General features: G+C 39.2%; 1 protein-coding gene and 1 long non-coding RNA gene across 3 annotated transcripts in view; one reads left to right on the top strand and one right to left on the bottom strand.

Moving 5' to 3' along the window:
- Nucleotides 1–25177, top strand: part of LOC134795746 (uncharacterized) — a 320791-nt gene that overhangs the window by 19592 nt on the left and 276022 nt on the right. The gene's annotated exons all lie outside the window — the stretch shown is intronic.
- Nucleotides 1306–24315, bottom strand: LOC134795683 (alanine aminotransferase 2-like). 2 transcript variants are annotated; one of them, XM_063767613.1, is made up of 10 exons: nucleotides 24069–24315; nucleotides 15534–15623; nucleotides 10209–10303; nucleotides 8604–8794; nucleotides 7981–8183; nucleotides 5373–5495; nucleotides 4474–4680; nucleotides 3779–3922; nucleotides 3335–3449; nucleotides 1306–1653 (listed from the first exon to the last, which is right to left on the bottom strand). In XM_063767613.1, exons 1-10 carry the CDS (start codon nucleotides 24180–24182, stop codon nucleotides 1487–1489), a joined length of 1449 nt encoding a protein of 482 aa, XP_063623683.1. In that variant the 5' UTR covers nucleotides 24183–24315; the 3' UTR covers nucleotides 1306–1486. The 2 variants fall into 2 exon arrangements, with proteins under 2 accessions (XP_063623683.1, XP_063623684.1); XM_063767614.1 differs by lacking the exon at nucleotides 15534–15623 and having other exon boundaries at nucleotides 24069–24314.

Genomic DNA, 25177 nt, shown 5'->3' with positions numbered 1-25177 from the left:
CCGCCACTGGTAGGTACAATACAATACAATACAATAATTTATTCATAAAACCAATACAATTTTACACGTCATATTATTCGGTACATTACTATTCTATATTTATAATAATTATTTTACATAATACATTTCATTATTAAAATTAAGCAAGAAGTGCATACATTATTATAAATTCACCTATTCGAAGAATTCATTCAATGAATAGTAGGCAGCAGAGACTAGGTATTTTTTAAGTTTGAGTACGAATGTGTTATTGCTATTCGCAGTTTTTATGTCTTCAGAGACTCGGTTGTAGATTTTCGGGCCAATTGTGTGCAGACATTTTCTAGATTTAGCTAGCCGTGTGCGTGGTGGACGGAGTTCGTGGCGGTGCCTAAAGTTGTATTTGGGTTCCTCACCATTAGACTGGAACTGTTCGAAATTAAACCTTACCTGTTTCGCTACCTCTAGGATATAAATGCAGGGTAGTGTTAGGACTTTGTTACTGGTGAACAGTTCTTTGGCTGGGTGGTCCCATTTGACACCAGCGACTACACGAATTGCACGCTTCTGTAGTTTAAACACCCTTTCGCGCTCCGCGGCGTCACCCCATAGGTCTATTCCATACGTTAATAACGAGTGGAAATAGCCAAAGTAAGCTTTCTTGACATTGTCGGGGTGCAGACTTTGGCGCAACCTTGTGAGCGCGAAGCAAGCGGCAGCGAGCCGGTCACACAGAGAATCGATATGTGGTCCCCATGTTAGACCGGAGTCGAATGTAAGGCCTAAATATTTTACCTGGTCAACTTGTGGGACTAGCATTCCATTACAAGTGATGTTTAGGTTGTGCTCTCTAGTTCCTCTCAGGCCAAAATGGACAATATTAGTTTTATCTATATTGAGGGACATACCGTTTGCCGTGAACCACGCCGCGACTTGCCGCATCACTCTGCCCAGTTTTAATATTAGCTGTTCCTGGTTCTCAGCTGCAACAATCACACAGCCGTCGTCGGCAAAAAGGACGAACTCCGCTTCATTTGATGCTTCTGAGAAGTCATTCATAAGAATGAGAAACAGGTTATTTCCCATTATGGAGCCTTGGGGTACGGCACAATTTCCCAGGTCGAGCAGTTCTGATCGTTCACCCTTAACCGACGTTAGTTGTTTACGACCCTGGAGAAAAGATGCGATCATGTGGTGTAGTTTACCTGTTACACCATAGTGGTCCAGTTTTGCTAGGAGGAGCGGGTGATGCACGAGCTCGAAGGCACGGGAGAGGTCACAGAATATGGCCGCAACCTGTCGTTTTGCCTCTATGTGACTTACAGCACCTAATGGTAAGTTTTCTTTTGTAATAGTAAAAGGAGTAATAGTAGTTATTTATTTTTATTGCACTACTGTAATGCTCTCGGAAACCATTGGTAATGCTCCAATGACCACAAAATGATGGCATCTCAAACTGTGAAGTCTAAATTTTTATAGATTTATTGATTTAAAAACCCCCTTCGCTTCAACCCTCACTCCTCTCATCTTCATACTCCTTGAGGAACTTGACATGGAAGTTTGCGATCTGCTCCATCATGTAGTTAAACTCCTCGCGAGGATGCAAGATGGTGGTGCGGAAGTGCAGCGTACCTTCGGCTTGCCCGAATCCTGACCCTGGTACAACGCAGACGCCTGAAATATTTATAAAGATAAATATAAAAACGGGAGTCCGCTGGATGCGGGTGGCGCAGGACCGGTCATTGTGGCACTCTTTGGGGGAGGCCTATGTCCAGCAGTGGACGTCCTCTGGCTGATATGATGATGATGATGATGAATATAAAAGACTTATTCGTGACCATTACAAAACATATACGAACATGTACCTACAGATAACAAAAGAATATTAAGTGTGCATGACAAAATGGACCCAACTCGGTATTATAATGCTACAAAACCAGCGCTGGTCTTCCGTAGGTATAGTTGTGCCGTCCTCGAGAACGTTCTCCGTTTTGTATGGGAAATGTTCTCGTGCGAGAATATTCCTCATTGTAAACGGAGAACGTTCTCGCGAACGGCACAACTATATCCGTAGGGCCCATTCGGTCATGCCAGCTTATGATAAAATTTCTAAATCAGTTATCCCTCGTCAGCGATTGCTGTCCCTCGTAGACTCGGGTTCAAGTTATTAAGTATCTTATAAAGTGCCAGATAAATACAGGATGATTCATGAGACGTGAGCAGGACTAATCCTGCACACTCAGTAACTGATAATTGATCGATCACCGTCGTATTTAGGAGAAACAACCACACTTTTCCTAATTTTTTAACTTTTTGGTGAGGGCAAATTTAATTCTCAACAATCATGGTCACCCTACAGGACCTAATTAATAAACATAAAACCTCTTTAACCGTAATGGCATTTTGATTACGAAGAAAATAAACAGTCAAACTTTTAGTGAGATACGAGTTTTCAGGCCCCAATTTCACCACGGCTACAATTGTCAGTGACATATGTCGAGCGACAATTGTCAAGCGACAGGTGACATATTACAATTTTATAAAATATTTTCTATAGAAATACTTACAAACATGACAGGCATTTTGCTACAATTGTATGTATTACAATTATGTTGTGAAACAAGAATTATTTTTTCTAGTCGACATATTTGTAGAATTGTCGGTGAATCTTGACAGGAAATGCGTTATATGTCGGGATTTCGTGACAATTGTAGTGTTTCTTGTGACAATTGTCATAAACTTAGCAAGAGAAATATCTGTTTTTTCCGATATAATAAAGTTTTTTTAATAATACAATGATGGTGGCAAACAGGAATGCGGCCCGCCCGGTGGTAAGCGGTAACCGTAGCCCATGGATGCCTGTGACGTCAGCAACAGTGATGTTTTACAATTGTCGCACCTGTCACCGTGGTGAAATTGGGGCCAGAAGTAACCAGACCGTGATGACAGTAATGACATTCAATTTGACACCGAATATCGGTAGTTTAGTATTCTAATTTTAGGGTGACCATGCATGTCGTAAAAAAATTAATAACTTTTTTTTTGCAACATGACTAGAAAATTAACGTTAACCTCACTAATACTGATACGAAACAGTTGCTTATAATTAACGATATGCGCAGTGTTAGTCCTGCTCACGTCTCCTGAATCACCCTGTATGTACACGGCCTTATTTATTGCCCTTACATTAAAGTAGTATGTACATATATTTTCCACACGAAGTTCTCTTTTTATATTAAATTATATTATCGCAAAGGTTCCAATATTTCCAATTAATTTGTTTTTGTATGAACCTTGACCATCCTCTACCACCTGGTGGGTTATGAAATGAAGTAATAGTAATAAGTAATTATACCTGTTTCTTCGAGCAAACGCAAGCAGTAAAATTCATCAGGCGTCATCCCATGCGCTCGCGCCGCTGCCGCCGCGCGAGATGGTACCGAAAACCTCGGAAACGCGAACATTGATGCCTAGAAAAATCACAGATATCTAGATACGCTAACGCTTTAAGATAAAATTTAAGTGTGCAAAAGGGAAGCCATCACGTCTACGAATATTTTATAAGTGCGATAGAGCCGAAATACAAATGAAAAAAACGTGAGCTTCGTAGCGGCCGCCAACGGCCGGCTTAAATGTATAAAACGTAAGGTTAGCGGACTGGAAAATACGAAAAGATGCACTTAGGAGATACGGTGAGTATTTAATCTTGGAATATTACTGCTACAATAGCAATCATATAATTTTTTAATTGTTGATCACACCATTCCATGCACAAAGTTAAGATTTTAAGAATACTTACGTCAATAGGATTACAGGAGAATGTAGGGATGGAGTTGAGCTTCTTATGCGCAGTAGCGGTCCGTTCGCAAAGCGTTCGCCGAACCGTTGCGAGCTCGCGCGCGAACTGTTCGTAGGACGGCTCGCCGGGCGCTGGCGGTTTCATCTGACAAAACATGCGTGGACAATGTCAATGTGGAGAAGACCGGTTATAACTATAAAATGTATTGCAGGGAAAATTATCATATCGCAAGAAATTTCCTATTTGTATATGTACGCTCAGACACTGGTAGAAAGAAAAAGCTACACACTTCTGCTCTACCGACCTTCCGTAAGTGGAATATGAGTACAAACGCAACAATTAAAAGCGACGAAAGAGCTTGTAGACGGACTAGACGGTATGTTGATTGAAACTAATACGATTTTCACTCATAATTTTAAAACTAAAACTTTTTCTTGTGTCTTCTTCTACTTCTACTTCTTTTGTCGATATTTAACTTTTCAGGATTGCCATATTATACAAACCTAAACTAACCTAACGTATCTATAGGATAACCAAGGGATAACCCTACGAAAATCATGAAAAGTTAACGGTTTCACAATTATGACTAATGATAATCTGACAATTATGACTTTCAATAATTATGTCAAACAAAGGGACCCCATTTCAAAATTGTCATATTGTTGAGGCTGCCTGTTATGTTTGGTATTACTTACGACACAATCTAACGCACACTGCCCTAACAAGTTAGGGCACTGCGCCACAGCTCTCGTCGCCTCAAACGCTCTTCGCGCAGTTTCTGTCAGTCTAGGAATCTCGACCAGGCCGGCGCGGGCGCCGCACTCCGCAGCCCAACCCTTGGATGCTGTTATGAAGCTGGCTAGCTCCATTGAGGGGTATGGAGCGCCCATTTCGTGCATCACCTGATAAATAAACAGTAAAGTATATGCAGTAAATCATTAGAGCTGTAATATATTCGTTTTTTATACCATATCGGTGGCAAAACAAGCATACGGCCCGTCTGATTATAAGCAGTCACAGTAGCCTATGGACGCCTGCAACTCTAGAGGTGTTACATGCCCGTTGCGACCTCGCGTTGCGTTGTTGTATTTAATAGAAAGCCAGCAATGAATGCCAAGATGAAAAGACTTTTTGAAATATCTTTCGTTTCTTATAAAGATTTTATAAAGTTTTCTACCTTTTATTTTTTGTGCCATTTTCTAGACAAATAAACAAAAAAATCAACCAAATATGTCCAGGTATGTGGAAATTAAAATCGGCACAAATTGTCGCAATTGATTAAAATTCGTAAGCTGCAAGTAGTAAACAAGCACTTAGATTTAAATGATGACTCACGCTAGACAGGGCCGGACCCGGGCCGAGGCGTCCGTCATGTTTTTTTCTATGACGGCTGATCGGTGATCACGTGGTGCTTTTTATAGAAAACGAAACGTCGGAAGTGCCGGCCCGGTCTATCGTGAGTCATCCTTAAAGGTAGTGAGCATCAAATACCTAAATAGTGGCAGCCTAAGTTCTGGCTGTATGTACAGAAAAGCTACAGAATCTTTTCACAATAAAGTTCCGTGTATGGCAAGGCAACCAGATAGCTACTGACCTTCTTGAAGGACAAAAATGGCTTCGAGACGATGTTCTCCTGATAGACTTCATCAGCTAACAGGAAAAGTCGCCGCCGGTGTGCGAACTTGATGATTTCTTCCATGTTTTCTCGTGTCAAGACCTGGGAGAAACGTTTTTGTTTTTAACTTAAATATTCTACGGTGTTCCGTGGTTCCCACTCAGTTCAGTGGAGGCCGGGGTTCAGGTAGACCGAAAAGGAGATGGCGTGGACGACTTGGACGCATTCTACCCCAAATGGTGGGAGAAAGCCGATGGCAGGGTCGAGTGGAGAAAACGAGGAGAGGCCTTTGCCCGGCAGTGGGACACCAAAGTAGGCTAATAAAATATAGCTGGTCAAGCTCTTGTCAATAGAAAAAGGCGGCAAATTTGAAAAATGTAGGCGCGAAGGGATATCGTCCCTTGAATTTCGCGCCTTTTTTAACCGACTTCCAAATCCCAAAGGAGGAGGTTATCAATTCGGTTGTGTTTTTTTTTTATTTTTTTTTTTTATGTTTGTTACTCCATATCTCCGTCATTACTGGACCGATTTTGAAAATTCTTTTTTTGATTGTATGTATATGCATACAGATTGGTCCCGTTTTTATCAAAACCCAGTTTTGATAATGGGATCAATGAGGAATCGAAGGAACTCCTCAAATCTTAAAGGCATACATATAGTGATTTTTATGTTTTTATCAACAAATCAAGCATATACATTCAAAAACGTGACATTTGATGAAGTGGAACTGCTGATGATGATCAGAACGGAACTCTTCAACGACGCATAGTTCACGTTTTGCGATTTGTCCTCTTCGTTATGTTTGTTAAGCAAGTTAAGTTTTTAAGCCACATTTTTGTCAAGCTCGAGTTCTGATGATGGGATCCATGAGGAATCGAGGGAACTCCTCAAATCTTAAAGGCATGCGAATAGAGATTTTTGTATTTTCATCAGAATATCAAGCATTTTCATTAAAAACTGTCGTATTTGATGAAGTGGAACTGCTGATGATGACCAGAACGAAACTCTTTAACGACGCATAGCTCACGTTTGGCGATTTTTCCTCTTCGTTATGTTTGTTAAGCAAGTTAGGTTTTTAAGCAATATTTATGTCAAGCTCAAGTTTTGAACATGGGATCCATGAGGAATCGAGGGAACTCCTCAAATGTTAAAGGCATACGTATAGAATTTTTTGTATTTTTATCATAAAACCAAGCATTTACATTATAAACTGACGCATTTGATGAAGTGGAACTGCTGATGATGATCAGAACAGAACTCTTCAACGACGCATAGTACACCTATGGTGATTTCGAATTTCGATTTTGACTCGGACCCGGACTCGGACTCAGACCCGGACCTTGGCCCGGAAAACCACTATGATGCCTAAACTAAATAAACCACTATGATTACCTATCATAAAATGTAGGTATAAAGTATGATGATGCCAACCCCCCCCCCCCCCCCCCCCGGGTTAAACCCCCGTACACCGCACCGCATGCGCCGTTAAGACGAAACAGGAGCTGAGTTTTAAATATTTTAGGTAAATATACCCGTCTCGCTAACGGAAGCGGCACCTAAAAGTAGTGCGATAAGGACAAGGCTAATTGATTTCAGTTTTGAATGCCACGCCTCTCATTGCGGCATAGTCAATTAGGCCATTTTGGCCATTTTTGAAGGGCTCTAGCGCCTTAAAAAACAAAAATATCAAAAAAAGCAAAACGGTCCGACACAGATATTGACAATATTAATCTGTGTTGAAAAAATCATTGCTCTAGCTTCAAAAACCACGGAGGAAAACGAGGAGTACGTTTGTATGGAGAAATGACCACTCCCGTTGGCTCTTAAGTGGGTTAGGTTAGGTTTGAACTGCGATCCTCATAGAACCGAACAACAGTGGGTTAGGTTAGGTTAGAAATGCGAGCCTTACAGAAACGAAATGCTACTAGAAAAGTGGGTTTGATTAGGTTCGAACTGCGATCCTCACAGAACCGAACTGCTATCAGAGAAGTGGGTTAGGTTAGGCTAGAACTACGACCCTTACAGAAACGAAATGCTACTAGAAAAGTGGGTGGTTTTACCTCCTTTTCTACATAGTGCACCATCTACCATAATCTTTCACCGGGCCCTATAGAAGTCGGTTTTTTTTCTTAAAAATTATTTACTGACAAGATTTGCTTGACCAGCTTTAAAATAAATTAAAATATTAGGAATGAGCCTAGAAATTATATTTTTTTACAAACTATTTAAAAGTTGAGACAGAAAATATGTTGAGATCGTTAATATAATAACATATTTTTGATCTGACTCTTAAAAATTGAGGCTGAATTTCTATTTTGTCATAATTTCTTAGCTTAGCGTATATTTTACTACATGGCAGACTTCAAAGAGCGAAAGAGCAAAGAGTGAAGAACGAATGCATCCTTACCTTATTTACATTATAAGCAAATACTACTAAGACCAATAGGACCAAGAAATTAAATTTGCTCTAAAGTATTTCTTAAACAAGAGTTAATAGACTCTTTCGACACTTTCCATCGATAATAAGATCTTTGATGAATTGCACGACTGAAGGCAGAAACTCATGTCTGTGAGCAATATTATTTACCTGACCAGTAGGATTTCCAGGATTAATGACAACCAACGCTCTAACAGCACTGCCCTTGCTAGCTTCAGTCCAGCTGCGTTCCAGCTCATCGGCCATCAGCGCCCAGCCCTGGGCTTCGTCCAGGTAGTAGTGGGCTTGCTGGATCCCCAGCTCTGATAGGGTCCCGGAGAATACGGGGTATTGGGGGATTGGGATCATTACCGCTGGAAAGAAAAATATGAGAATAAGTACTTTGCGGCGCTGGCAATTTCCATAAAATAAGAGTTTTATTGATCTAGTTTGGCAAAGATGTTTATGTCTAAGTAAATTGATGCATACCTACAGTCCGTCGTGAATAATTTGAGACTCAAGTATTCCAATATATTCATTGATTATTTTATGTTTTTGTTAGCATCTGTGCATAGTTAGCTTGGTCAGGCAGACATGTTAAATAAACAAATAATATTGGTTCAAAGCATAAGGATATTTAATCAAGTGGTATAATCAAGTGGAATAATAATTTTCTTCATTTAATTAGCACGAATTAATAAACACTGACACAACCATTTTGAATTCAAAGATAAATGAATAAATGAATGATTTATTCACATGGCAACGATCAGCAATAAATATTACTCTCTCACCTGGCGGCTTCCCATCTACATCTCCACCAAACAACGACAATACTGCTTTAATCAGATCACTGGCACCAGAACCCAAGTAAATCTGTTCAGGATAAGCTGGCACTCCATCTCGCGTTGATAAATATTGTGCTGCGCGCCGGCGAACTACTAGCAGACCTTGGGATGGAGAATATGCACCGACTGAACCTTTCCTAGAAGTTAATAAAGTAATTAAACTAAAAGAGCAGTTTAAAGGAGATGAAAATAATTAAGAGATCACTATTAATGCTGAAATTAAAGAAGCCGTAGTCGGACAAAATATGTGTGAGATAATAGCAATGCATTGGTTAATAAGTCAGGCAAAGCAAACGAGCAGTCTACTTTGGGAGTGCTTTTAAGTCTGATTGTTGATTCCAGGAATAACCCTGATGAAACTTAAAGATTCTTAAAAGAAATACCTACTGTGACACGAAGAATGAACTAATCTAAGGACCTCTATAGTCTGCAGTAGGTTAGGCTAGTTCAGAATTGTGTCATGTTAAGAGTATCAGATAGCTCAAATTTTACCGCTGCAAGATTTAATATTGATTCAAAGTCAATTCATGTAAGACGAAATGTCAATCAAATAGATCAAGTCTAGCTACTTCAAAAAGTAAAGAACCTGTCTTTCCAAAATCAGTTCATATTTCTAATAGTTTTTAAAATGTTTATGTCCAAAACAGATAAGTTCTTATTGTTCTTAATTACATCATCGTTTAGCGCGAGATTAGCGCTGCGTGATCCCTTGTATATTCCACGTTTTTCGCGTTTTTTGCGCAAATGCGTTTATAATTGCGTTTTTGCACGCACGTGCTTCGCACAATGTTCAAACAGGAAACAGGAAACGCCAAACCAAAATTCGCTTAAAGGAAATTTTATTACAAATATCTTTAGACAATGTCTTGCGAAAGAAAATCTGGTTTTGTTGTAAACAAATAAATTTATTTGGGTATTGTCACATTATTTAATTCATCAAAAGTACTCGAGCGCGGGTAACGAGGAGGCCTATTCGACATTTAAAATCTTAACTTATTATTTTGTAGATATGATACGAATATGACAAGACTTGGGGTGCATCTCCTATGAATCCTCAAAATACACTACTTATTCATAATGCCAACAAGGTGGATTTTTAATATTTGAATACGCTTCAAGTGCTTACATAAAAGGATCATTATTAAGATGTTTATTACCAATTGCTTTGTGGACCTAGTTTGTGAAGAAGCAGTAAATTTTGATATCTGGTAGATATTTTTTAGAAGTTTCCGTTCAAAATACATTATAGTTATGTTAACAAAACTGCTTGAATAATGAAATGATCTAAATTAGGCACCTTTGACAGATTAGTCCGCCAGGCTCATCTGCCAGACAGATTTGACGAACACATCTGTACGTTTAAGGATGACTCACGTTAGACCGGGCCGTGTCCGGACCGGAGCTTCCGACGCTTAATTTTCTATGACATGACAGGCGATTACGTGATGCTTTTCGTAGAAAACGATGCGCCGGAAACTCCGACCCGGACACGGCCCGGCCTAACGTGAATCATCCTTTATTCCTAGCTATTAGATTTGTTGGATAACTTACGTGCAATCAGCCAGCAGTTCTCTCGCCCTTGCTTTCACGTCATCAGGAATATCTGGACTGGAAAGCAACTGAGGACAGGCGACAAGCGCTTGTACCTATAGTAAAAAAAAATATTCATTCGTTACGACAGTGTCCCGAATTATTTATCAAAATTGTGCTCGCTGGCTAGACTAGGACTGTAAAATGGAGTTACTTTGATTTTAACATTGCTCATCGAGTTTTGAGGAATAGGGAGTTAATTTTTGAACACACACTTAAACATTTTATGATGTGGTTGGCTTGAACAGAAATATATGATTAAATCATCCAGAAGCGAATTTCTTATAGGTTAAAAATCTATGATCATGCTACCCTACGAATCAAAGTAGGCAGTTTACTTACGGTAAGGCGTAAACGGGTCAAACAGATCACTGTGTTATTCTTTATTCTTTATTCTTTATTCAAACACTATGTATAAGTTTACAGCTCAAGCCAAGGCACTTATACTGTTAATTAGGTACATATATGTTGTCAGTATCAGTCAGTATCATAAAATTAGTAGGTACACTTATTGTATTACACACTTATCTTTATAATTGAACATACATATTATGTATTACTAAGTTACATAGAGATAAAAAAAAGAATCTGATATTAAATAACATAGGTAGAGTTTAAAAAAATCCTGATACTACGTTGTAGGGACGGCCACTTGTCTGCGAATATGTCTGCGTTTTGGACTGTAGCTATGAAGTTATTTAGTAATTCTATTGCTCGGTACGTGGGTGCGTTTGAACCGTGATAGGTGCGAACATTTGGATATGCAAAAAGGTTTCTGGCTCTACGTGCGCTACGCCCTACTGCAGCTATGTAGTTGTCTGGGGTAAAAATACGCATACGCTCCAGAACGGATGGGTTGTCAATACGATTTCTTAAAAGCAGACAATAGTGTAAGGCAAGCGTTTGCTTACGCCTTAGCTCGAGAGACTCTAACCCTACCATTCCCAATACAAAGGATGACGGAAATAAGTATGGGTAGTATCCGTAATACCTTTTGTAAAGATGTCTAGCAAATTTACGTTGGACGCGCTCGACCATTATGGTATATTTTGCTTCCCGAGGGTCCCATGCGATAGAATTGTACTCAAGCTTGCTGCGAACATAGGCATTATAAATAATTATTGCGATTTTAGGGTCACGAAATTCAGAAGTCGTTCTAATAATGAACCCTAAAATTTTGTAGGCACTTTTGCAAATATTTATAATGTGTGAGTGCATGTTTAGCTTAGTGTCGAGTGTTAACCCTAGATCCTTTATTTCTGTTACTCGGTCAAGGGGAATGTTAGTAAGAGTATATGTCTGGAGGATATAATCTACAGACCGGCTAAAACTTATTACTTTGCACTTAGATTCATTTAGGTACAAGCGGTTTGTTTTACTCCAGCTGTCAACCATGTTGATTGTTTGTTGGAGTACCGTACAGTCGGATGGATTTACGACCGGTTGAATTATTTTAAGATCATCCGCATAAAATAGTGATTCCACGCCTGATATATTACTTGGCAGATCATTGACCATGATTAAGAAAAGAGTAGGCCCCAGAGTGCTACCTTGACTAACCCCGGAACGAGTGTAATACCTTTCAGATTGGTAAGAATTTAATTGGACATATTGTGTGCGATTCCTGAGGTAGTCAGAGAAGAAAACAAGAAGTTGAGGGGTGAAACCTAAGGCTGACAGTTTGCATAGGAGAGTATCGTTGTCAACTAAGTCGAAAGCTTTCTTGAAGTCGAAATAAACAACATCAACTTGTCGTGCAGTATCCATTTGGCGCAAAACGCTATCAAAGAAGCAAATGTGGTTGGTAGTAGTGGATCGAGAAGCGCGGAATCCATGTTGACAATCTACTAATTTACGATTTATCTGATTAAGTAAGCAGTGGTTTAGAATGGTCTCAAACACTTTTCCAAACACGGACAATACAGCAATGGGCCTGAAGTTTGTGATATCGGAGGACTTACTTATCTTAGGAATTGGGGTCACTCTTGAGACCTTCCATTGGGATGGATATACGCCCAGCTTGAGTGATAGGTTGTATATGTGAAGTAACGAGTGTTCTAACAAGCATACACAGTCCTTGACTAGAAACGGGGGTATACCATCAGGCCCAGCTGACGACTTAGGTTTGAGTTTCCGAATAGCGGCTCTGATTTCTGAAATACTGATAGTTGGGATAGCAATCATAGATTCATTGTTGTTACCAGCCTCCAGTTCCGCTTTTTTGGGATCTAGTTGCGGAGCTTCAGGCTGGAATACGGAGCTGAAGAAGGACGCAAAAGCATCGACTGCTTCTTGATCAACGACTGTTTTACCTTTATATATGTATTCAGATATTATGTTTCTATTCTGTTGTTTACTTTTTACATATTTCCAAAATTCTTGAGGGTTTTTACTTATATTACATTCAATATCATGAAGATATTTTTTATAAGATTTGTTAATTAACTCCTTTACGAGAGACCTGTAGTATTTAAACATTTCGAGGTTAAATTGTAGGCCTAATGATTTAAATTTCTTTAAGTGATAGTATTTTAGTTCGATATATTTTTTGATTTCCGGTGTGTACCACGATGGATATGTATATACTTTAGTTTTGGGTAAACGTTTGGGCACAGTAACATTGAAAACGCCGTAGAGTTTTTTGTAAAAAACGTCTACCGCAGAATCAATGTTATTTGAATTAAGAACATCAGACCAGTCAATAGACTCTAGTTCTGTATACAAGGCAGGGAAATCAGCTTTAAAAAAATTCCATCCGGTCGGAGCATCACTATGTTCAACACTACGTGACGGTGAAGATAATGTGGTCCGTCTTGTCTGTCCTCTTGGCAGGGTGACAGTCACTCCTAAAGGTGGGTGATATGGATCTATTGGTATCAACGGCTCGACATCGCTACCCACGCACACGTCACTGAGACTAGTTAAAACTAAATCCAAAATGCCTCCATATTCGTTACAAATTTTGTTTAATTGCCTAAGTTTGCAAAATTCGGTGAAACAGTTAAATTGGTCAACTACAGTTTTTGTGCATGAGGAGAGGTTGAAATCGCCAATAATAATGGATTTTATGGTAGAAAATGTACAAATTGCATTCTCAATACACGTTAGTACGCGAAGATACTGATCTCTATTATAATTTGGCGGTAGGTATGCTACACATATAAGAATTTTATTATTTTTAATATGAAGTATAACAAATAATATCTCCATGTCTGGTGTCAAGCCATCAATTTGCATTACTAACTGAGGTTTGTAAATATCTTTCACTGCTAGTAGAACTCCTCCCCATCCCGCGTCGCCTGCTCTATCCTTACGGAACACGGTGTAGTTCGACGGGAAGAGCTCAGCATCTTGTATCGAGCTAGTTAGAAATGTTTCAGTGAGCGCAAATATGTCACAGGCACTTGCGAGGGCATTTCTATAAAAGAGCGAGGTTCGGCTACGTAGTCCCCTAACATTTTGGTATATTATTTGTATTCTAGTAAAGCGGTTTTTGTTATGTATTGTTTTTGTCTGCGTAATTTTGTCGAAAGGGCTGATTCCAAGGTTTGACACATACGTCTTTTGGCCAGTTATCAGGGATCATAATTCTATCTAACAGACTCGATGGCACAGTAAGCTTAAATGAAGCATATTGACCGCGGGATTTAAGACATTCAACTTTAAATGTGTCACAATCATAACCTGTAATAACTTTTAAATGATTTTTAACTACATCATCGGGGGTTCCCAACTTCACATAATATAGGTGAATTTGTCTCATCCATTCAGACGCTTGGAGTTGAGAAATGCAAGTGGTAGCACAGCCCCGTGTGATTCCCTTTAGTGACTTTCTATGGTCGTTAATTTCTGATAGGCCATTTTGGGTTGGATTTGTTTCGCGAGATGTTGATGGTGGTACCTTAAGCGGTGCGGCAGGAGTAGTAGACACTTGATTGTCTTTGTTTTTGTTAGGTTTGGAATCGTTGTTTGTTCTTGCCTTGGGACTGGAGCGAATAACGGGCTGGACTGGTAGTAGGATAGGAGAAGCTGGTGCTGTGGTGGTGGTTACAGCGGCGGCGGCAGCGGCGTAGGATGGATAAGTATTGGTAGTTGCGGTGGTGGTAGCAGAAGCGGCGACGGGAGCAGCAGGGGTGGAGGTGTAGGCAGGTGCAGATGTAGCGACGGGAGCAGCAGGGGTGGAGGTGTAGGCAGGTGCAGATGTAGCGACGGGAGCAGCAGGGGTGGAGGTGTAGGTAGGGGCAGATGTAGCGACGGGAGCAGCAGGGGTGGAGGTGTAGGTAGGGGCAGATGTAGCGACGGGACCGGCAGTTGCAATGGGAGCATTGTGCTCACTTAGTCCTGTAACATTGTTGTGTAGTACGGCAGTAATCTTATTAATAAGTGTCGGGATTAATTCATCTGACACCCTCTTGCAAATTTTATCTATTAGACGTTCATTAAATGATTCTTCAATTTCCTGGCGTACAATAGATCGAATACTTTCAAAGTAAAGAATGTCGTCGCGGAAAGTCTCATTGCAATACTGCACACTAGTATTTAGTACATTTGGAGACCGCTCTCGCCGTGTTGTGATGTTTCCAAACATGGAGTTATCTGCTTCGTAGATAGGAACAGAAGGAGCGTTGGAAGTACTGGGATTCGGTATAGGAGTAATTGACTTCTTGGTTTTATTAACGATATTCGTCTTTCCATAATTTTGGTTACAGTGACGGCATTTCCAGTTACTTTTATTTTCTATGGTCATAAGGGTAAACCGTTTAAAACTTACGCCCATTTCTTCTAGACAGTCTAGGCAGTACCTGGAGTGGCAGGAACAACAATCCAGAAAATTTCTGTGGGTCACCGTGCTACATTTACTACACAGAACCATTATCGAATAGTATTTTAGCAAATTTATAAATATATATCAAAGAAAATACGTATATAATGAAGTAAAATAATGAAAATAAATTTTATTGACGTTGACGTTTATGACACGTTCTTTCTTTCTTCTTTCAACGCGAACAAAAGCTGTACAGTTCGCGCGAACACACTAGTTTTCTCTCCTGTGGGCAATAGTTAACAGCTTGTGGGCATGTAAGTAATGATTTTATCATAGTTCTCTAAATAAAAGGAGGACCTTTTCACGTGGATAAGGGTTAAATAAGCCTTTATAGCCCTTAACTCTTGTGTATGTCTACAGGAAAGACATAACACAGTGATCTGTTTGACCCAATTACAAATGAAGCAGGGCTAACAAAAGATGGGTGATTGAATGAGTGAATTATTAGATCCTTTACTGACCTGGCGAATGACGGTGAAAGGGGCTTGGCCGAGGGCATGACAATCTCCTATGTTACCGCGCACTACTCGATCAAATGGTTTCTTCATGCCCTGGAAAACAGATAGATTTATATAAATAATGAACTATATATAATAAATGAATGTATATAAATAATAAGTATTATCTGGCGGAACCCAAACTAGGCTAAGACACAAGCTTAATGTCGTGAAAGAAAAATGCATAAAATTATGCTATGTTATCTACTCACAGAGATACACTCTACAGTCAAGAACAACTGTAAACTTACGCTTTTTACCCGGTTTCCATACAAATTGATCCATTTTTATTGCGCTCGAGTTATTAAGAATGTCAAGCTAACATATTTTATGAATGTTCGATTTTTCAATAATCTTATTACAATATCAGCTTAATTTGACCGTCGGAACAATTGTTACAAAGTGCAGACTTAAGGATGACTCACTCCAGACCAGGCCTAGGCGTCCGACAAGTCATTTTCTATGACGGCTGATCGGTGATCACGTGGTGCTTTCCATAGAAAACGAAGCACCGGAAGCTTCGCCCCGGCCCGGGCCCGGTCTAACAGTCAACCTTCACTCCAATACCTATACATTCTTCGTATTAGGTTGTCGGATGAACCTCAGACTGCCTTAGTGAGTCACAACAAAAACGCAAGGACAATGCTACTATATAAAGAAACAAATATTATGAGTTTATGTAAGTTTAGTATATGATCGATAAAATTCCTCGCATTGTTTACTTTCTGAGTACGTAACATACAATAAACCTATTGACATTGAAAAACACTCAAGTACCTATTGATTCAAGAATTGTCTGTTCTTTTATCAGAAAATATACTTCCTACTGCTAAATAAAAGCATAATTATAGCAGACATAGACCACTTCAACCACTTGTCGGAGTAGGTACATACCTACTTAGGCCAATCGAGGCCACCACATAAGCGCTCCCGTGCAAATTTAGTAGGAGCGCGACCGCATAATTATATTTCAGAGGGCCTACCGCGAACCACGATCGACGTGTTGCCTCTCTGTCGCACTTGCAAATTCGTACGTAAGTGTGACAGCGAGGCAACACGTGGAACGTAGTTCGCGGTAGGCCCTCAGTTGCGCCCAGAATTACGACAAATAAAATGGTTGAAAATACAATTCGGCTAGAGTCTGTGCGGAAAGAGAAGAGACGTGAAATGTAGGGGAGCCCATACATTCTACCTACACCCTATACTAGACCTTACACCCCCTACACACCTACCCTGTTACCTTACACTGCTTACAGGGTTGGGCATATTAAGTGTCCTAGTTTTGTACTGCCATTTTACTTAAATATAGCGCAACTTTTTTTAACTATATTATTTTTTATTAATCGAGAATTTATGCATCTTTATGATTTCTAGATGTCAGCGGGATATCTATTGTTTTTATATTGTTATCAACATGGACGCGAAACGCCAGCTCGTTGTAAATTTATGCAAACAAAAATTCCGACCGTGCGAGATATTTAAGAAGCTAAAACATTTAGAATATTAATGTAAGGTTCACATCTCGGACCATTAAGCGATTAAAAAAATCAGGATCTTCAAGAATCAGGCCAAAACCTGGTCGAAGACCATCTGTTTGTGTCAAAAATATAATTAAAAGTCTTCGTGAGCGTATTCGGCGAAATCCATCCCAAAGTGCTAGCTGGTGCTAGTAAACTCGTTAAATATATGAAAATATCCTGACGATCAATGAGGCGTATACTTATTACGACATGATCTTGGATTGATGGCCTTCAAAAAATAAAAAAATATCGTGGATTAACAGAAGCCCAGTAAAAAGCTAGAGTGAAAAAATGCAGGGACTTGCTAGCTTGGCATGAGGGCGATGAAATTATTTTTTCCGACGAAAAGATGTTTCAATTGCAAGATAGCCACAATGATCGCGTTTACGGTGCTTCATTGAGGGATATTCCAGTAGACAAATTAGCCGTACAGCGGTTTCAAAGTGCGTCGGCTGTCATGGTATGGGGTGCCATATCACCTAGGGGCAAATTACCACTGCTGTTCATTGATCGGAGAGTAAAAATTAACCATTTATACCGTGGCAAGAATGAACTGAACGAAGAACGAAAGAAATTGAATGAAGAACTTTTCTATATGGGGATACATGCTCAGCAGGATTGACAGCACACAGGGAATTAATTTAAATTCATTCAATTATCGGTTGATCAAGATATGGAACGATATAACAGATGAGGTAGTACGTGCCGCGTGCAACTCATTCTATGGTAGAATGCGTAAAGTTATACAGGTTAAAGGAGAGCGATTTGAGCTAATAAATTAATTTTGTAAATATATGTAGAGTATGCTTAAAATAAAAACAAGTTTAATATTCAGATTTGAAGCTTTGTTTTAATTTTATGGCTATTTTAAACTAGGACACTTAATCTGCCCAACCCTGTAAATATGCTACTTTCCTATTAGTCAAATCAGCTTCTTTTTTAGAACTGTCAAAACGATTCGCTAATATGGAATTTATATGAAAACGAGTAATAATGACGTCACGGTCTACTCACCTACTTTTTATATTTCAATCCGATTTATTAAATATATATAATTTGTATTTAAAAATAACTGCTACAGATCTATGTTTTGCTAATAATTGTGTTCTATGTTTTGCTTTATTTCGTGCACGGTGTCAAATAATCAAATGTTAAGTGGATGAAACATCCCTATTATAGCATTATTCAAGTCTGCATTGCGTATGTAGCCTATATTTGTAAGTATATGTGGTGACCTCATGCCTTGTAAACGCTTCATAATGCGATGTCTGTTCCGCGACAGCAGGGCTCAATTTCAGGACTTAAGGTAATTTTCCACACAACACATTACAAAATGTAGTGCAGGTACTGAAAAACTGAAACAACTGTCGCGACCTGCGCCTACGGTAATAATTCAGAGGAACGTGACCCCCCCCCCCTGTGGGAGGGGTGGGGAGTGCACAAACAGCGCAATAAATCTGCCTTATAGCCAACAACTAACATAACTTACACACTAGCGTGGGGAACAGCGTAGCGGGGAAGCTGATTCAAAATACTCAGTAATGTTTACTGGCCACTTAAAGTTGCGTATGTAGCCTATGAGTGTAATTAATACAATCGTGTGTTTAAACTTAGGTGCTGCATGCCTGTCAAAGCAAAAACAAAAACCTTTATATAATGTGTCCTTAACACAACTAAAAAGTTAAAAAGTCAATCATTACACATATTTTAGCTTAATACAATTTAAGTCAGAAAGTAACACTGTAACAAATTATGATGAAAAAGCACTCAAAGTTAGGAGGGGAGGGGTCTCAAAATAAGCTTCGCGTGTCTCCTTCTCCTATATCGTACTCAGAGATAGAAATATGATAGAACGATGCAAAGACTAGGTGGCCGGGTGGTCTGATGGTCAGGACGTTAGCCGCGTAAACTTAAGACGCCGGTTCGATTCCGGCTTCCGCCACTAGTGGACTTGGTCACTTTTTAGGGTTCCATACCCAAAGGGTAGAAACGGGACGCATGCAACAAACGTGATTTTGTCGTTTATGCCTAATAGTACGGAACCCTTCCTGCGCGAGTCCGACTCGCATTTGGCCGATGTTTTTTTAATGTATGACATGGGTATACATATTATTCCAGGTTATAATTTCTTATCATTTTCTACGATTCAAGTGTATCTATTTATTAATAAACAAAACTATTATGAAAACGTTGCAAACGTTCAACTTCCTGAATAGTTAATAGTTAACGCCGCTTTCCTTGAACCCTAGTTGAGTTATCTGTTGTTCAACCTTGTTGTTGGTCTATAAGTGAGAAATCTTTATTAGTGGGAATAAATGATCCCAATCCCACTTATCCAGGAGAATATATAATTCGATAATTCCTTCGGTTAGTTGGACTATATTTGGACCCTCGTTTTTTTGTAATTGATATCACTTTAGCGGCAAGCAAGCAGTCCGCCTGATCGGGAGCGTTCATCGCAGCCTACGGATGTCTGCAATCTCAGATGTGTCACTTCCGTTTCCGACCTTTGAGAAACCTACAGATACTTCTGTGTACCTACCTACACTTCTGTGACCTTTTTTGTCATAGTTTCTCTTATATTTTTGCAATAAATCAAAGTCATTGCAGATTTTTAGCTAAATGAGAAGTGTTAATGTGAATGACAAGTGTTATTCGAAATATTTTTTAAATGTGAAAATATTTTTGTAAAGTGTAAAAATGTTTCTCTTTCTCATTATAAAAAAAAATCAATTATTCAGGTTTAAGGATGACTTACGCTAGACCTGGCCGAGCCTCTGACATGTCATTTTCTATGACGGCTAATCGGTGATCACGTGGTGCTTTCCATAGAAAACGAAGTTACGGAAGCTCCGGCCCGGTCTAGCGTGATTCATCCTTTATTTGTACTTAGGGCATACTGAAAATTCCTGGACTGGCCACTTAGAAAAAAAAAGTCGTCTCATATATCAGAATCCAGACTTTCAGTATGGCCCATGCACGTATTTAATTCGAAAACAATGAGGCAGCCGCCCCATTCGCTGCTTTCTGTCAAAAATATGTTTTTATTGCCTCCCAGCGTCAGAATGGCCGCAAGTTCTTTCGCTATCTGCCCCATCACGCGAGATAATGCTACTTCTATACTCCACACATAACAACCGTGTGTTACAGTCGAAAATACGTTCAATTATTTACCGTATTATGACGCAATAAAGTACAATTTCAAACTATTACAATCACGCATACGGTTTTATGCGTATTAGTTATGTTCTTCTATAACTAAAAAGATGTATGTGATTATGGAGGTTTAAATGGATGTAGGACTTTTGGATGCACGACGGTTGTACGTACAAATGAAGGATGTATTATTGAATACTTGAAATGCCTGTTTTTACGATCTTTTGCTTTGAGGCTAGACATAAACTATTCAAGGGCTTGTTAAATAACAATCAGTGAGTTTCGGTACAAAATCACGGAGGTTGACTGCTGACGTAGCACGACAAATACTAACGTTTCCTAGAAAATACGATGGAAAACGTTTTTGCACTAAATCTGTAATATACCTACAACTCCTAGGGCTAAACTACAACCTAAAGCCACTTATGTAGGGGGCACACAATAAATAATAGTACTAGGTACAGAAGACTCACTCTCTAACAAAACGCGTCTGTTACGATCAGCACAGATATGGCCGCTAGGTGGCGACAGCGCCACGCGCGGCTTATGGCTTTCCCAAAAATTGGAGCGGAACGGATGTATACTTTTAGCTACCTGTACGGTTACCATCAGTTTGTCACTGACGTAAACGCCGTCGAGAACGTAATTTACTTTCTATACATCTCGCTCGCACTCGCATATTAGTGCAAACGGGATGTATAGAAAGTAAATTACGTTCTCGACGGCGTTTATGTCAGTGAGAAACTGATGGTAACCGTACTGTAGCAAAGCGACGAAATCGCGGAGCACGCCTGCCAGTAGGTACTTTGACGTTCGAGTATAAGTATACCTAATGAATAATGATGGTGTAACGTTAGGATTTAACTTTTGATCTTTTATGTTTTCTTTTAACTAAATAGAAGCTTTCTTAAAGGTAGGTACACAATAACATAGGTACATTAAACTCCCAGCCCTTAAGAAAATAAACCTTATAACATATTAACGAAAAATACCATTACCCTAATGGTGTGCAGGGAAAGAAAGGTCCCGAAAGGGTGCCTTTACCTGAAATATATACGATTCTGTTTTACCAATTTGATGTGGTTTTCATAGTTAAACAAACACATGTTTCAAAATGGAAAGAAACAAGACGCGACATGCAGGTTCTGTCAGGGGTTCAAGGAAAGTGCAATGCCGTAAAATGGTCCTACTTTGCTCCTTGGTGGGTAACTATGCTCCAATTAAAAAAAATGACTTAACGTCTAATATATCCAAACATAATATTTCTATATTATTTTATTACTTATATAGTACTCAGATAAACTAAATTGTATATTTTTTTGAATTGCTACTTTAGTCATAAAATCTCTCTTTTCTTGGCGGGGCCTATTAATTTGGCGCACAACAATGGGGTAACTTTGCACCCCTGAGTGAACTATAGGTAGGAGCAAAAATACCCCCAACAATGATTATCTTCAGATCTTATTCAGAGCTTCGTTTTATATAAAACATCATTTCATAAAGTTGATTTACCGATAAAATATAACACATGAGATGTTCTTCTTCATATTCAATTTGTCTAAATATTTAAATAAAAAACAGTTTAAAAAATATTCAAAATAACCTTAAAGTGGAGCCAATTTTGGAGCAAAGTAGGACCATTACGTACACATTTTATGTTCCTTTGGAGCACTAATGTCAAAAATAAGTTATGGCACAAAATGCAATCTGGAGTCGTCTCATAAGGCATCCCGCGCGCAACAAGAAATGCTGAAGACATGACCCAAAGTCGTATCAAAAGTTACATAAAAACCTCATCAAAATTTTAAAACAGAATTGGCCTCTTGGCCGACACGCTGATTGGTGCACGCGAAATGAAGTGAAAGCCTTACGTGAAATGCGCAGCAGTCGCCAAGATGATCGTGAAAGTCGTATCAAAACCAGTCCAAACCCATAACAAATAGTTAAATGTGAATCGTGCTCTGGTCGATGAAAAAAATTCAACGACTTAATGCATACAAACGGTTTTCCAATACGTTTATTTTTATAATTCAAGTACCTTTCGGAGTCGGGGCGAATGCGCTCGAATTTGAAAAGGGTACAAAATTCACGGAATGACTCGCAGGGTCAGGTGGGGAGAATATAAGATGGCGAATGTTTTCTGAGAGAAAATGAGAAATGATTGGAATTTAAAATAAATCTGAGACTTATGTTAATTTTATGGTTTTGCTCACGTATTTTTAGTCACTCGTGTGACATGGCAATACTTGTAGAGACCTAAATTGTTAGTATGACTATCTATATACATATAGTAAATGGATGTAGTATGACTCACGACATTTCCAATACTAAGCGGCACCATTCCACTAACCCGGGTTAACCGTTTAAACCTGGAGTTACCATGTTTACCAGTACAATTTGACACTGGGTTTCGGTTTAACCGCTTAACCCGGTTTAACCGCTTAACCCCGGGTTAGTGGAATGGTGCAAGTAGCCCTTAGAATGCGTATTGAATTTGTGTTATAAAACAAAAATCAATTTTAAAATGTTCAATTGTCTAGGTTCCTTTTTCATTTAACTTACAAACACATTTATTTGTCAAACAGGTCCCAGGAGGATTGTATACACAATTGGATTGTATAGTCCCGCGATATTTTTAAAAGTATCTAACCGCCGGCAAACGTAGCCAAAACTAAAAAAACTGGGCAAGTGCGAGTCGGACTCGCGCACGAAGGGTTCCGTACCATAATGCAAAAAACGGCAAAAAAAACGGTCACCCATCCAAGTACTGACCCCGCCCGACGTTGCTTAACTTCGGTCAAAAATCACGTTTGTTGTATGGGAGCCCCACTTAAATCTTTATTTTATTCTGTTTTTAGTATTTGTTGTTATAGCGGCAACAGAAATACATCATCTGTGAAAATTTCAACAGCCTGGTGACAGACGGACGGACAGCGGAGTCTTAGTAATAGGGTCCCGTTTTACCCTTTGGGTACGGAACCCTAAAAAACGGGAAAAAAGGCCTCTAGGGCTTCTAAATCTGAACCCCTAGTGTAAATGTCATTCGATAGAGTGACGTGCGTTCGCGTTTGCGTTATATCTATTTTTGTATGGGATTTGGAACAGCGCGCCAAGCGGGACGTTTTGGAAAGTCAAAATTACACTTAATGCAAACGCGTACGTCACTTCACAGAATTTTATAAACTCTATAGTCAATCAAGGTTTCGGTTTTGAAGCCTCGTTATGAAGCCATACATGTCGAGCAATCATCGACTTGAAATACGTGAGTGACTCGTTTTATCTTCTTTCTGGCTCAAGGAAGTTTCTTTAATAAAATTCGTTTGGATATTGTGATTATCTTAAATTCTTTAAACTCTTTAAAGCAACATTTTGTCTTATGCTTTTTATAGAAATCATGTGAGTAACTAAACCACAATATAATAATCGTAAGTATGGCGTTCAATAATCCGAACTCATTTCCCAAATCCAAACAAGAGAGATTCGGCAAATCATATACCTAATACAGTCACACTTGCGCCCGAGTCACGAAGTGTTTAGATCGAAAGGAAAAAAAATATCCTAAAAATATATGGGAGCAGCTAAGGTGTCTAAAATATGTGCACGTGCACTCTGTCCCCTTAACAATAGACTCGTGACTCTACAACACAGTTTGTACAATAGATATGTGAACACCTCAGTCGCTCCGATATCTCTGATAGTCAGACATTGGAAATTCAGGGACACTTTCTCCTCCTAGTTAGATCAAAAGAGCTCATATCTGCGTAAAAATTACATAAAATCTATTGTAAAAATAAATTGGGATATCTTTTAAAACTCAACGTACCTCTTCAAGCTCCTTCTCAATCTGCGCGGCCCTCGTCACAATAGGACCACGCACTGCATACTGTATGTTCAAAAGATTCTGATTTACATGCTCCGAGGTAGATTCCAACTTCATGTTGACACTTTCAACTGTATCCGTATAATGCAGTCCTAGAACGATGTACTGAGATTTTATTGAAAGTACAATCGTGACCAGCTGATTGCCAATAGTTTTTTATGCATAATAGCAACACAAGCGATTCCAATGCTTACCAGCAAGAGAATAGAGTCTGTGTAAGATGAAGTTTTGATTATGTGTCCTGTGAATCTGTGCCCGGTGATTCCCTATCGTTTTCCTTAAGTATGATAGAACAAATCTGCAGGTCAGCTTTTAGGTTATCTGTACCTCGAAATTTTTGGGTAATAATTTGGCGATAATTAAAATATTTGATGACTAACATGCGATAATTAAAATATTAGATGACTAACATCTTGGGCTGATTTAGAGCCCGATTCGGATTTTGAAATAGACATCTATTAGACATTTTTTAGACGTCACCAAGATACGATAACAATACGTTTAGGATCTAACCTGTCAAATTTGACATTTGCGGGATTCTGGAGATACTGTTGAACGATTTCCACAGGATATGGCTTAAAGATCCAATTCACATCTAATAGATATCTTACTCTATCTAACGTAAAAGTGACATTGGTTGCCCGAATTGCGCTGCAAAAGAGAACTATATAGTTGATATCTGGATGCTGTTAAGCAATAATGTGTCAACCCACATTAATTTTTCAATAAGATGTCAACTCAAATAATTGACGCTTAAAGTTGACATTTTATTGGAAAATGGATGTGGGATGACTCATTTTTGCTAAACACCATCCATCTAAACTATAACGTATCTAGAATGGATTTAATACGTGTCGTCTCTTGAGAATATCTTGAAATTCGAATACGGCAGTTAGACGGCGCGCGAACTCGCATGCGATTTTAGTTACATTGCGGACTGTCGGTTACGTCCAATTCAACAGACCGATCAAAAACCGCAATGTAATGAAACTCGCATGCGAGTTCTCGCATCGTCTAAATGAGCCAGAGTCACAGAAACCTAGCTACAAGCA

The sequence above is a fragment of the Cydia splendana genome, chromosome 12 (genome assembly GCF_910591565.1).
Source record: "Cydia splendana chromosome 12, ilCydSple1.2, whole genome shotgun sequence".
Taxonomy (NCBI): Eukaryota; Metazoa; Arthropoda; class Insecta; order Lepidoptera; family Tortricidae; genus Cydia; species Cydia splendana.
Note: the sequence above shows the minus strand (reverse complement) of the source record. Positions and strands in the feature narration are given on the sequence as shown.